Here is a 15,212-nt window from a genome sequence, read left to right on the forward strand (position 1 = left end):
GAAAACAAAGTTAACGTTTCGGGTCCGGTGACCCGAGGAAGGGTCAACGGACCCGAAACGTTAACTCTGTTTTCTCCTCCGCAGATGCTGCCAGACCTGCTGAGCTTTTCCAGCAATTTTGTTTTTGTCACTATCAGAAGGACATGATTGCACTGGAGAGGACGCAGAGGAGATTCACCAGGATGTTGCCTGGGATGAAAAGGCTGATTTGTAAGGAGAGTCTGGATAGGCTCGATTTGTTTCCCCTGGAGCAGATGAGGCTGAAGTGCGATTTGTTTATACACAATTATGAGAGACATGGACAGAGTAGATCGTGTCATAGACCAGAAGGTGTAAGTTTAAGGTGAGGAGTAGATGTTTTAGAGATCTAAGGAAAAGGCTTTTCATCCAAAGGGTAGTAGAAATATGGAATGTTCTGCCTGAGAGGGGATGGAAGCAAGTACTCTCACAACATTTAAGAAACATCTGAAGGAGCATTTAAAATGCTAGGGCAAAGCAGGCTAGGGACCAAGTGCAGATAAATGGTTTGGTGTTTGTTGGTCAGTATAGACAAGGTGGGTTGAAGGGCCTATTTTTATGCTGTATGACTCTATGACCACACATACTGCTACAAATCCATAATTAGATGTTCATATGTATTTCTGTTTAAAAGTTCCTTCTTCCTATGGACTTGTGAATCAGATCAATCATATATTTTAAAACACTGAAATGAGGGAGGAAAAATTATCAATCATTCTATGTTCATTCTCAACATCCTTACAACTGGCCTGATAAGATTGTGCTCTAGCATACTCTGGGCCAGACTTTCATTGACGAGGCAGGAAGCTCAAATTAGGAAATGCGCCAACCTGGTGGACCTGCCTGCATGGAGCATTCGCTCTAGAGGAAGGGAAATGGCATCGCGTTAGCCTTGCTGACCCCAGTAGGATGCAGCCACAGAGGGGGTAAGTGCCAAGCCAGACTGGTTAGAAGGACTGCTTCAGTTCCCTGGGACTTCAGTCCAGTTGTGCTGAAGGCTGTTGGGTCATCCTGACTTCACCTTTCCCACTAGTCTACTTCAGCCCATGTAAAGAGGCCATCTGACAACCAGGAACAGAAACAGACATCTGTTTCTGTAGGTGGCCTCAGTATTCATGCCTTACTGGGCTCCTAGACTCAGTAATGGAATCAGGTCACCTGGGGGTTCAGTTTACAGGGCTGAAGTGGAATGTTGGCTTTGATTGATTGACATCATTGTGAGGTTATGTTGAATTATTCTTTCTTTGATCTGTTGTTTCAAAGTTGCAATGTTTATTTGGACAAGGTTTATGGCACTGAGTGACTGACATTTTAATTAGATTCTAAGAGAAATTCTTTTTTCAAAGCAGATCGCTGAATGGGTGTTCCTTTTCATGAACATTTCAAGACATGCCATTGTTGTATTTTGGCTCACTGGTTCTTAACTATGTTTGCTGACGGAGTGGGCACAGATATATAGGGCACGCAAGGAGATCATAGAATCCCTACATTGTGGAAGCAGGCCATTTGGCCCATCGAGTCCACGCCAGCCTTCCAAACAGCATCCCACCCAGACCTGCCCCCTACCCTATCCCTGTAAACCTGCATTTCCCATGGCTAACCCACCCAGCCTGCACACCTTTGGACTGTGGGAGAAAACTGGAGCACCCAGAGGAAACCTCACGCAGACACGGGGAGAATGTGCAAACTCCACACAGACAGTTGCCGAGACTGGATTCAAACCTGGGTGCTAACTGCTGAGCTGCAATGGAAGATGTGATGACAAATGAGAGATATGAGTAGTATCAGAGGACATTGAGGGCCATAGGAGGAGCATGAGGGAAATAGGAATCTGAGAGGCCGGGGTGACAACTGTTACATTTGCTTACCAAATGGTAGTGAATCCAAACTGTGCTTAATGCTCCCCTAAGTCTCCGTTGGGGAAGCAAGATTTGATTCCAGCTTCAGCAACTGTGTATGTGGAGTTTTGCACATTCTCCCTGTATCTGCGTGGGTTTCCTCCTGGTGCTCCGGTTTCCTCCCACAGTCAAAAGATGTGCAGGTTAGTTGGATTGGCCGTGCTAAAGTGCCCATAGTGTCCAGGGACGTGCAGACTTGGTGGATTGCCATGCTAAATTACCACATAGTGTCAAGGATTAGCCATGGGAAATGCAAGGTTACAGGGATAGAGTAGGGGGTTGGGTCTGGATGGGATGCTCTTCGGAGGGTCGTTGTGGACTCAATGGGCTGAATGGACTGCTTCAGCACTGTAGGCATTCTAAGATTGTGTAATTCTTTGAGTCATGAGTGAACTGTGAGTCCTTGAGAAGCTGGTCAAACCCTATGAAACTGAAGTGGGGTTTGAGATGCCTAATCACAAAATAGAACCAGCCCTGTCTGATGTGTGTGATGTGGACCTGCTACCTATATCCTTATAAAATGTTGGCAAAAATTACAGGCACAGGCATAAAGCTAAGTATCTTGGAGTTGTGTTTTGCCCACCGTTTATAAAGGTCCCCATGTCTTTGTAAAACACACAAGGCAAGGTGCCCCTAGAGCCAAAGCACCACTGAGCTGCTCTCTCATTTCAGAGAGATGGAGAGAATGGGACCTTCATCATCCTCGGAGCATGGTATGATTTGATGCTGAACTGAGACCAACAAGGTTCAATCTTTAGTCTGTGCCGTGAACTGGTCTCAGCTATGGTAGCCAGTTGATTTCAGCATTACTGGGCTAAGAAACTGAAACTTTAGCCAAAGATTCCCCCACAGTTGCCAACTGCTGAACCCTGGTGAAAGGTGCCTGGTTGTGAATATCATCAGAGGCTTAAGATTGAGCTTCCTTTAATGCCCTCAAAGACAATCAAATATCCCAGTGCCACCCATTATGCAGGCCCACACATACACAACAGACACTTGGCTGTCATAGCTGGTAACCCTAAACCTTAATCCAAGCATAAGTCAGGAGAGAAGGGGAAACAAATTTGAACAAAAATTTATTTTGCCACAAGGAGCAAAAATGTTGCTGGATATGGTTAACTGATTTGTTCCCTCATCAAGGACTTGCAATGGATGCAACCACAAAAAGAGCATGGGCACTTTGTTCTGATTCATTTACGGAGTGTGTAGACTGAACTCTTTTTTCTCTTATTTTGTTATCCCAGGCTTTTCAAATGGAGTGAAACACACTGTCTGCCTGAATAACTGGCCAAACGGCAAAACCCAGAGAAGGAAAGCTGGCACGGTTTAGAAAGCAGATCACACTCATCTAATTAGCTCTGCTGCACGTGGACGGGAGAAATGTTTTTCAATCTTGATGTAATCTTTTGTCCAACGCTGGATTAAGTGAGCTGAATGGCAGCAAAGTATATACAGAGGACTCATGAGCAGACTGTGGTCTCATCTGCTCATCTTGATTTACCTCTTTCTTTTTGAGCACAGTATCAATAGTCACCTTGGCAACAGCTCTCTTGCCAACATACCTCTTCAGGAAAATTAGAGACATGGAAGAGATGCGATAAGTTTCTGAAGCAGTGTTCTGGGCTCCAATTAATACGAGGCAAGAGTTTTCAAGAGATTTGGTTCACAGCGTGAGAGCAAATCAAACAGCAGTTTAAATGAATTAATTGAACATTGTTATCACGGAGACATCAAAGTGCTTGCTTAATCTCGGAGGACTGAGGAACTTAGTGAGTGAGCTGGCATCTGGTTTGAGGAGTCTGATTCTGTCGAGCTCGTTCCAAAGGAAGGTGGAATTTTTTAATAGTCACTATCTTCAACGAACGGAGACACAGCGGAATCTTCAGGCGTGTTTGCAAAGAAGAGGAGAGAAGCCAGGAAAAGCAGAGCAAGAGCTGAATGTCTTGACTGAAAGAGAAATTACCAGCAAGCAGTTTCAGTTGAGAATGTTTAACTGCTGCATGCCAGGGTTTAATGAAACAGCTGAGGCTTTCTCCGAAGATCTCCAATTAAAGCAAAAAGCAAGCTTCCGTTAAATGAGACAGAGCAGTACATTTTTTATTTGGCATTCTTCCACTTTTGACCTCTGCCCTTGCTGTTGAAGCCACTCAACGACACATGAGAATCAGCAACAAAAACTTCTTGCCACAACAAGAAACCCAAGCCCAAAGTGCTTCGTATTGACAATGAAGTGCTCGCTGCGGGTATTTCTCCTCTCCCTTGTGCTACTCGTTGTATTTCTGACTTCGCTGTTTTTCACCGATACGCTGACAGGCATGACCAACATGGCCTACCTGGAGACTCAAGGTGGAGAGAAATCCCATCGGGTCAAGTTGGTGCCCAGTTACTTGGGTGTGCAAAAGTTGAACAAGGATCTTGTGGATCAGAAGACGTGTGCTTGTGACCGTTGTGTGGGTGATCTTGGCCTGTCACAGTGGTTTGATGAGCACTTCGATCAGGACATTCTACCACTTTGGACAAAAGCGAACATGGAGTTGGACCCTGATGTGTACAACTGGTGGGTGGTGAGTATCTTTAAACTGACAGGAAGAGTGATCGAAATGTGAATTCTTTTCAAATATTCTTCCCTCATCTCCTGAAGGCGCTGATTGACTCATCCATGGTGCCAACAACACACCAATTTCTCACCAAATGTGTGTGAGCTTAGGCAGTTAGCATCAATAAAGTTATCTGAATGATGGAGGCACTTCAAACAACAGTAACCTCCTCTATGCAATGGTAGTCACTGAACCCTGGTGTCAAAATGCATAATAATCAGAAGGTGCAAATCTGGTTTATTTTACACTCCACCATCCTCACCCCTGATTTTGTGGGAATGTTGAGGCTAATTCTGTATCAGACATCTCAACATTGGCTAAGATCATAAATTGGCAATCTCATATAAAGAAAGATGGCAAGGATACCTGCTATTGGACATCATAAAGTCACATTGGCATGTTAGAAGATGCTTTCCTGAGGTTTTAGTTAAGACAATTGTGATAAAGTAGAAGGATATTATTTTCTTTCTGATCATGTATACAGAATCTTACAAAGAAGAAGTAGGCCATTCTGCCCATCATGCTACTGAGGATTTGTTCTTCAGAGCCCTGCAGATTCTTTCCTTTCATATAGGTGTCCAATTTCTTTTGGTAAAGTTACTACTGCAACTGCTTCTTTCACCTTTCAGATCACGATAACCTGCATCAAAGAGATTTTCCTCATCTCAGATCTTGGACTCTTTCCCATTATTTTCAATTTACAGCTTATCAAACACTGCTGTTTGTGGAAACAGTTTCTGCTTACTTACTTGATTTGATCCCACATAATTTTGAAGACCTTGTTATTTTATTTATCATTTCATTAAACTTAGCTTAACCTTCTCTGCTCACTGGAGAATGCGTGTCAGTTTCTGTAGTCTCTTCACATCGCTGAAGTTATTGATATCGGGTCTCATTCAAATCAGGCAATCACCTCTGCACTTGCCCCAAGGCATTGACATGCTCTCTGTAGTGATATGCTCGCTTCTGGACACTGCGTTCTCATTTGAGCTTCTGCCAGTAATTTATAACTTTCTTGATTCTGTTCTCGATACCTCTTTTTGTAAAGTCAGTCATCCTTTATTCTTTATAACAGATTTATTAACTTGGCCTATCAATTCCAATGATACATGTGCATAAATCTCTAGGCCACTAATTCCTATACATCCTTTAAACTTGTCACGATTAGACCTAGGATTGTTTGATGTCGATAACAGATACCAAAGGCCTCTCTATTCCCAGCACTGACAGCCCCCAGCTCAGTAGTTTAATGGATGACAGAACATGTAAGAAAATAATTGTCAAATGCCTAGAGTAAAGATTTATGAGGATGTTGCTGGGGTTTGAGCTACAGGGAGAGGCTGAATACGCTGGGGCTGCTTTCCCTGGAGCATCGGAGGCCGAGGGGTGACCTCATAGAGGTGTATAAAATCATGAAGGGCATGGATAGTGTGAATAGACAAGGTATTTTTCCCGGTGTAAGGGAGTCCAAAACTAGAGGGCATCGGCTTAAAGTGAGAGGGGAAAGATTTAAAAGGGACCTAAGGGGCAACGTTTTCACGCAGAGGGTATATGGCATGAGCTGCCAGAGGAAGTGATGGAGACTGGTACAATTACAACATTTAAAAGGTATCTGGATGGGTATATGAATAGGAAGGGTTTAGAGGGATATGGGCCAAATATTGGCAAATGGGACTAGATGAATTTAGGATATCTGGTTGGCATGGACAGGTTGGACTGAAGGGTCTGTTTCCATGCTGTACATCTCTGTGACTGTGACTGTGGTAGCAGTGGGTATAGAAATTTGGGTTCACACTGCCCATGTATCTCCGTGTTTGTGGCATCAGCACACAATGAGTTACAACAGCTTCTAAGCCCTATTGAGCAGATATGCTTTGGAAAGGATGAGAAGCTGAAGGACTGGGAAGGTTACTCAACCATGTCCTGAGAGTCTGGGGCACGTTTGGTCACTGTTTACAGCAACAAAGTGAATGAAAAGCTTAAGTGGACCAGATAACCAGAGTGAAAGATTCAGTGGGAGAGATTGTTACGAATAGGAGTGTATCTTTTCAGACCCATGTGATCTGAAGTCTGCATCATTTGCTTTTTATTCTATTATGGTTTTAAGTTGGTATGCATGAAACGTGGTGATCAGTGGTAGAATTAGTACAAATGCTTTGAGCAAACCACTGTTTACTGTAGTCGGGCTGAAGTTATCAAACAAGGTGTCTCAGTGCTTTCAGTAAATCATGAATTCGACACTTAAGTTATAATCTATTAATGTGGAATTGTATTGTCTGATTTAACTGAATGCTTATATTATGCAACATGAGCATGTTTAAAAACAAAAAATCATTTCTGTCATTGCTGCAACCAGTCACTGTGGTTAAAATTTAAACAAAATAGAAAGAGAAAGGAGTCTAACAGTAAGCAGTACAGACCAGGGAGATCCAAGATTTGATATCTGATTTGTGTGTGAAATCAGTATTGATTGGTCCCTATATAAAAATACGCTCAGGATATGACCCAGGATTGCCTACAATACATGAAGAATTAGGCTATTCTTCCATCCCAACTCATGGGTGGCATGGTGGTTCAGTGGTTAGTGCTGCTACCTCACAGCACCAGAGACCTGGGTTCAATCCCACCCTTGGGTGACTGTCTGCATGGAGTTTGCATGTTGTCCCTGTGTCTGTGTGGGTTTCCTCCCACAGTCCAAAGATGTGCAGGTTAAGGTGAATTGGCCATGCTAAATTGCCTGTAATGTCCAGGGATGTTAAGGTTAGTTGGATTAGCCATGGAAAATATAGGGTAGGGGGTGTGAGTCTGGGTGTGATGCTCTTCAGAGAGTCACTGTGGACTTGTTGGGCTGAAAGGCCTGTTTCTACACTGTAGGGATTCTATGATAAACACCCCCATCTTTCCTCATCAAAATTTAATGTCATAGTCCTTTATTTTCTTCTCTCTCAAGTGTTTGTCTAGTTTCCCCTTGGACATCATTCACTTCAACCATTCCCTGTGGCATGAAGTTCCACATCCTCATCAATCTTTGGGTTTCTTCTGAATTATGTATTGGATTTCCTGGTGACTATCTTGTATAGTTATGTCTTCCCTGCCAGTGGAGATGTTCTCCCTCTATCTGCTATAAGTTGGGGCTAGTACAATGGCTCAGTGGTTAGCTGCCAGGGACCCATGTCCAATTCCAGCCTCAGGCAAACGTCTGTGTGGAGTTTGCATGTTCTCTGCATGGGTTTCCTCTGGGGCCTCTGGTTTCCTCCCATAATGTAAAGATGTGCAGGTTAGGTGGATTGGCCATGGGGAATGCAGGGTTATAGGGACGTGGATCTGGGTAGGATGCTGTGCAGAGGGTCAGTGCGGACTCAATGGGCTAAGTGGCCTGCTTCCACACGGTACGGATTCTATGAACAAAACCTTTTGTAAATGTAAGTACTGCTATTAGGTCACGCCTTAGCCTTCTCTTTTCAAGAACAGAAAGAGATCCAACCAATGCATCTTTTCCTGATATAAATGACCCATGGTTTTCTGATGTCTTCTTTGTAAATCTCCTCTGAACATCTTCCAGTGTTTCTCTATCCTTTTAATAATACAGCAACCAGAACTGCACACTGTAGTCTTGTGGGGTCGCACCAAGGTTCAAAACAGATTTAATTTCCCTCCTTTTCAACACTATTTCCCCAGAACAAGTCTTGTGCTTGGTTTGCTGGGTTTTATTTTTAATGGTCTTTTGCTTTTAAACAGAATTACACCTGCTTGTAATTCCCTGTACAATCAAATAGCCATGCCGGAACTCAGTGTTGAGGCTTACGCCTGAAGTACAAGGTACTGAATGACTGTGGGCACCTATTACAAAATGCCTGGTCATTCCTATCAATTCAGATCATCCAAAGGGAAAAAATATGAGGTAGAAATAATGAATTTTCTGATGATACATCATGGTTCAAACACAGAAGAAGGTGATATAATCTTTGGAGCCACAGCAAAGAGCCTGTCTCTTCCTATTCCCACAGAGTTTTCATATTCTGTTGTTCTTGCTGTTTCCAGCTGTCTTCATGTTTCCAATTGGAATTTTGAAAAATGGGTGCACTTTTGATGCAGGATTGTACCTTGGAATGATAGGGTCTTTTTGGAGAAAGCCAGCATCTTTCAAGCAGCTTGTGTCCGGCCAGTGTATTTACGTTCTTTGGGGAATCTATAGGTTAATGGATGAATTGGCACAGTGGTAGTGTCCCTACCCCAGACCAGGAGGCTCAGGTTCGAGTCTCACCTGCTCCAGAGGTGTGCAATAACATCTCTGAGCATGTTGGTTAGAAAAAAAGAGGCAAAGTGAGGTAATGGGTACTCTGTACACGATTTCAGGAAGGTACATGTATTCCAGATAGCTCCACACAATGGACTCCATTTCTGTGGTCCATGTTCCTGAGGTAAGTGGCAAAATGTGAAGCGGAAATGATACATGAGCAAAAGTTAGACAATTAGTGCCATGTGTGATGGGGTGTGTGGAAATCATTGAATTTGATGTTGTGGTATCAGAGTGTTTAATTTTACAAGTGGTTTAGAAAACAAAATATTGTCTAAGGTGCCTCGATCACCATAGAGTCATAAAGATGTACAGCATGGAAACAGACTCTTCGGTCCAACTTGCCTGCACTGACCAGATATCCCAAATTAATCTAGTCCCATTTGTCAGTATTTGGCCCTTATCCCTCTAAATCCTTCTTGTGCATATACCCATCCAGATACCTTTTAAATGTTGTAATTGTACCAGCCTCCACTGCTTCCTCTGGCAGCTCATTCCATACATGCACCACCCTCTGTGTGAAAAATTGCCCCTTTTAAATCTTTCCCCACTCACCTTAAACCTGTGCCCTCACAAATGTGTTAGCACCATTGGCCATTATAACTAATGTGTACTAACTCAAAGGGAATTGAACACGTTACATTCAGCGACAGATCAAAATCAACACCATTAATGAGGAACTTCTGAGATTGGTTAGGACTGAAAATGTGAATTACATTTCATTCAGTAATGTTCAGGTGAGAGCCAGCACCCTTGAGAAATAAGGTTTTGACGGATAAGTTAAAAAAAAGTGTTGGTTTTGTGTTCATAGGTGTTCAGAAGAGCAAATAAGTGTGACGGAGTGAGGTTTATAAATTGATGTGGCGATAATGAAATTTTATTTTGTCTTGGTGGGACTACATATAGACAACCGTTTGGTTATGATCGCTATTTTACTGGAAAGGCCTACTATTATTGGAAGGAATCCAGGGTACGAGATAGATGGACAGACCGGTTTACTGACTTTCCAAGAATCTCAATGACAAGTAGTAATCATTTGAGATTCAAAATCACGCGAAGGGCACACTCTATTTTTGATGTGTAAATGACTTCAGGTAAGGCGTAGATGTGCCCCTAAACTCAGCAGGCAAAAGGCTGCTGTTCAAGATGCATGACTCCACCATTAGCTTCCTAAAAGTGACATCCTGCTGTCAGCCTCAACATTAAAAAAAAAGCATTGAAAGATGTGATCACACCAAGTTGCTGTATTTGTGTGATCAGTATAACTAAACTCGCCACAGACATTTATATTGATGTCAACTTATATTTAAGTACCTTTTGACCAGTTTAATAACGACCAAACAACCTTTCTGGAACTGAAAGTTAACTATTACAAGCCTCCTTCTGGTTTTAGTTAGTGTTGGAGGCTTTAAAATGTAATATTTATTATATTAACTTTTCCAATGTAGCTATCTTTTTACAGCATTTCCGTCTCTGCATTTCACATTTTGTACCTGATCGACATTGAATTCATCTGCTTTAATTTACACTTCCTTCACAGTCCTTGCACTGTTGGTTTCAAAATCCCTCACACTGATCATTTAGGGAGATGCATAGGATGCTTGCCCTGTTCACTCAGATCATAAGATGCCCTATTTTCCTCACTGCCACATCATTTGCTGCATTTTTAGCAGCTCACCGCACAGAGGATTTACAAGCCTGAATCCACAAGGGCAAGTCCAGCTAATGGCAGGCACCCGCGTGATGCCCTGCTCAGTAAATAAACATCCATCAGGCCAAGTGGGAGCCTACCCAAGAGAATGCCTCATCATTAACGAACTGAGTGTTCCAAACATGCCAGTTTCTAACAAGCTCATTTGCAGTTCAGAAGCATGTCATCAATCTGATGGTTCCATGACAGGGCTTTGGGCCTACTCCAGTAAAATCAGGCTGAATGGAGGAAGGAGAGGGATTTGGTGGACTTCTATTTATACAGTAATTAATTGGTTTTTGGGAGCAATGTGACTATTTCCACAGTAACCACTCTTCAGTCCTTTAGGGTGATATATGTGGTCCATGGCAACAATGTCACAGCATAATGTACCTGTCATCACTCTTTATAAACCAGGTTCACTGATTCCTTGGAACTAATTCCCATAATAAAGTTTACTATGAAAGTTACATTATGAAGTAGTTCAGGTCCTTTTCTTGATCAGTTTGTATCATGAACATGTTGCAGGATCATGTATAGATTAAACTGGCAGAGTTCCTTCTTATTTTCTTTATAAATTTGATACAATTAATAGCGATGTATAAATGCAAAACAATGACGTGGAACAGAGAGAGAGAATAGGATTAAATGGGTCATTCTCTAGTTAGCAGCCTGTGATTAATGAGATTCTGCAAGGATTAGGACTTGAGCCCCAGCTGTTCACAGCCTAGATCAGCTGTTTGGATATGAGGACCAAAGGGCTGTTGTGGCAAAGCGACAGTCTCCCTACGCCTGAGCCAGGAGACCTGGATTAAATCACACCTGCTCCAGAGGTGTGTAACAACATCTTTGAACAGGTTGGAACTGGGGATCACATTTCATCAGTGAAACAAAACTAGTTAAGAACATGTGGCACTCAAGGGGGCATTGGATGATGATTTGGATAGAAAAGGTGTACAAGATATGGACTAAAGTCTGGAGATTGGCATGATGGGCCAAATGTTCTCCTGGCTTGTAACAACTCTGTGATAACAAGGTGTAGAGCTGGATGAACACAGCAGGCCAGGCAGCATCAGAGGAGCAGGAAAGCTGACGTTTCGGGTCGAGACCCGTCTTCAGAAATGGGGGAGGGGAAGGGGATTCTGAAATAAATAGGGAGAGAGGGGGAGGCAGATCGAAGATGGATAAAGGAGAAGATAGGTGGAGAGGAGACAGACAGGTCAAAGAGGCGGGGTTGGAGCCAGTAAAGGTGAGTGTAGGTGGGGAGTTAGGGAGGAGATAAGTCAATCCAGGGAAGACGGACAAGTCAAGGAGGCGGGATGAGGTTAGTGGGTAGGAGATGGGGGTGGGGCTTGCGGTGGGAGGAATGGTTAGGGAGGCGGGGACGAGCTGGGCTGGTTTTGGGATGTGGTCGGGGGAGGGGAGATTTTGAAGCTTGTGAAGTCCACATTGATACCACTGGGCTGCAGGGTTCCCAAGCAAAATATGAGATGCTGTTCCTGCAGTTTTCGGGTGGAATCATTGTGGCAATGCAGGAGGCCCAGGATGGACATGTCGTCCAAGGAGTGGGAGGGGGAGTTGAAATGCTTCGCGACTGGGAGGTGTAGTTGTTTATTGCGAACCGAGCGTAGGTGTTCCACAAAGCTGTCCCCAAGCCTCCGCTTGGTTTCCCCGATGTAGAGGAGGCCACAACGGGAACAGCGGATAGAGTATACCACATTAGCAGATGTGCAGGTGAACATCTGTTTGATGTGGAAGGTCTTCTTAGGGCCTGGGATGGGGGTGAGGAGGGAAGTGTAGGGGTAGGTGTAGCACTTCCTGCAGTCGCAGCGAAAAGTGCTGGGGGTCCCCAACGGACTACAGTCTACATTTATGCCTTCCCAATTTGGCCCCAACTGTGACGACCGCTACATTCAGAACATTGATATCCTTCAGAAGCGTTTCTCCCTGCAACTCCTGAAATACACACTCGCTGCAATGCGCCGGCATCTCCAGATACTACAATTAAGACTATCCCAGCTCAGAGCCTCCCTCTCCCAGACCTGCAAAGGACCTCGCCTGTTTTTTATTCTTCGTAGGATCCACAACCTGAACTCACAATTCTACTCAGCTTTATTGGACACAAAAAACCGAAAGTACTTTAAACTTACTGGTGCCTGCCACCCAAAACGGGCTTCCTCCACCTTCCAAATCCCCAACCCTACCCAGGACCTTCCCCACCATATGCCCACCGCCATTGGCCATGTGGCCACCTTCGGAGCACCCACGGATGACGTCACATCCGCCTCCGCCCGGTACACCACTTCCGGTACAGCCGACGCCATCGACACCGCTGCTGATGCCGCCGCCTCCGTTTCCGAGGCCGACATCACAGACATCAAGGATGCCGCTGCCATCAACATCCAAGATTTACCGGCCTACATCGCTCCGCCCACCGCCGACGCCGACATCGCTCCACCCACCGCCTCCACAGCCAGCAGCTCCAGAGGAGACAGTAGCACCCAGCCCTGCCGGGTCTTCACCATCCCCCCAGACCTACCCCTTACTGAGGATGAATGGTCAATCCTCAGTAAAGGGCTCACCTTTGACCCCCTCCACCCAAACATCGACGAATACAACTCACGTTTGGACATCGAGCAGTTTTTCTGCCACCTCCGCCTCCACACTTACTTCTTTAACCGTGAACCTAACCCTCCCTCTACTGACCCCTTCTCCCGCCTCCAACACACCCCCTCCTCCTGGACACCACTCCAAGGCCTCCTACCCTCCCTCGACCTCTTCATCTCCAACTGCCGTTGAGATATCAATCGCCTCAACCTCTCCACCTGTCTCACCCACTCCAACCTCTCCCCCGCAGAACGTGCAGCCCTCGGCTTCCTCCGCTCCAATCCCAACCTCACCATAAAACCCGCAGACAAGGGAGGCGCAGTTGTAGTATGGCGCACTGACCTCTACATCACCGAGGCCAGACGCCAACTCTCTGACACCTCCTCCTATGGCCCTCTTGATCATGATCCCACACCCGACCACCAAACCATCATCTCCCAAACCATCCACAACCTCATCCCTTCAGGTGACCTCCCACCCACGGCCTCTAACCTCATCGTTCCCCAACCCCGCACCGCCCGTTTCTATCTCCTTCCCAAAATCCACAAACCTGAATGCCCTGGTCGACCCATTGTCTCCGCCTACTCCTGCCCCACCGAACTCATCTCCACTTATCTTGACTCCATTTTCTCCCCCTTGGTCCAGGAACTCCCCACCTATGTCCGTGACACCACCGACGCCCTCCACCTCCTCCAAAACTTCCAATTCCCCGGTCCCCAACACCTCATCTTTACCATGGACATCCAGTACCTATACACCTGCATTCCCTTTGCAGATGGCCTAAAGGTCCTCCGCTTCTTCCTGTCCCGAGGGCCCAACCAGTCCCCCTCCACTGACACCCTCATCCGCTTAGCCAAACTCGTCCACACCCTTAACAACTTCTCTTTCAATTCCTCCAACTTCCTACAGACAAAGGGGATGGCCATGGATACCCACATGGGCCCAAGCTATGCCTGTCTCTTTGTAGGATACATGGAACAATCCCTCTTCCAAAGCTACACTGGCCCTATCCCCCACCTCTTCCTCCGTTACATCGATGACTGTTCGGCGCCGCCTCGTGCTCCCACGAGGAGCTCAAACAGTTCATCCACTTCACTAATACCTTCCACCCCAACCTTAAGTTCACCTGGACCATCTCTGATACCTCTCTCTCCTTCCTGGACCTCTCTGTCTCCATCTCTGGCATCCACCTGGAAACCGATATCCATTTCAAGCCTACCGACTCCCACAGCTACCTAGAATACGCCTCCTCCCACCCACCTTCCTGCAAAAAGGCCATCCCCTATTACCAAATCCTTCGCCTCCGCTGCATCTGCTCCCGAGATGAGGCATTCCACTCCCGGACATCCCAGATGTCCTCGTTTTTCAAGGACCGCAACTTCCCCCCCTCAGTGGTCGAAACTGCCTTCGACCGTGTCTCTCGCATTTCCCGCAACTCATCCCTCACACCCCCTCCCCGCAATAACAACAAAAACAGAATCCCCCTCATCCTCACGTACCACCCCACCAACCTCCGGGTCCAACGCATCATCCTCCGACACTTCTGCCATCTGCAATCTGACCCCACCACCAAAGACATTATTCCCTCCCCACCCTTATCTGCTTTCCGGAGGGACCACTCTCTCTGTGACTCCCTTGTCCGCTCCACACTCCCCTCCAGCTCCACCACACCCGGCACTTTTCCCTGCAACCGCAGGAAGTGCTACACCTGCCCCTGCACCTCCTCCCTCACCCCCATTCCAGGCCCTAAGAAGACCTTCCACATCAAACAGATGTTCACCTGCACATCTGCTAATGTGATATACTGTATCCGCTGTTCCCGATGTGGCCTCCTCTACATCGGGGAAACTAAGCGGAGGCTTGGGGACCGCTTTGTGGAACACCTACGCTCGATTCGCAATAAACAACTACACCTCCCAGTCGCGAAGCATTTCAACTCCCCCTCCCACTCCTTGGACGACATGTCCATCCTGGGCCTCCTGCATTGCCACAATGATTCCACCCGAAAACTGCAGGAACAGCATCTCATATTTTGCTTGGAAACCCTGCAGTCCAATGGTATCAATGTGGACTTCACAAGCTTCAAAATCGCCCCTCCCCCAACC

General features: G+C 45.7%; 1 protein-coding gene across 3 annotated transcripts in view; it reads left to right on the plus strand.

The window, feature by feature from the left end:
• st3gal2 (ST3 beta-galactoside alpha-2,3-sialyltransferase 2) overlaps positions 1-15,212 on the plus strand; it is a 282,180-nt gene that overhangs the window by 165,103 nt on the left and 101,865 nt on the right. For all 3 annotated transcript variants that reach the window (XM_048606133.1, XM_048606134.1, XM_048606135.1), the window contains one exon: positions 3,161-4,480. In XM_048606133.1, coding sequence (XP_048462090.1) covers positions 4,142-4,480 — 339 coding nt within the window. In that variant the 5' untranslated portion in view covers positions 3,161-4,141. The remainder of the gene's footprint in view (positions 1-3,160; positions 4,481-15,212) is intronic.

Source organism: Rhincodon typus, chromosome 15 (genome assembly GCF_021869965.1).
Source record: "Rhincodon typus isolate 14 chromosome 15, sRhiTyp1.1, whole genome shotgun sequence".
NCBI classification, from domain to species: Eukaryota; Metazoa; Chordata; class Chondrichthyes; order Orectolobiformes; family Rhincodontidae; genus Rhincodon; species Rhincodon typus.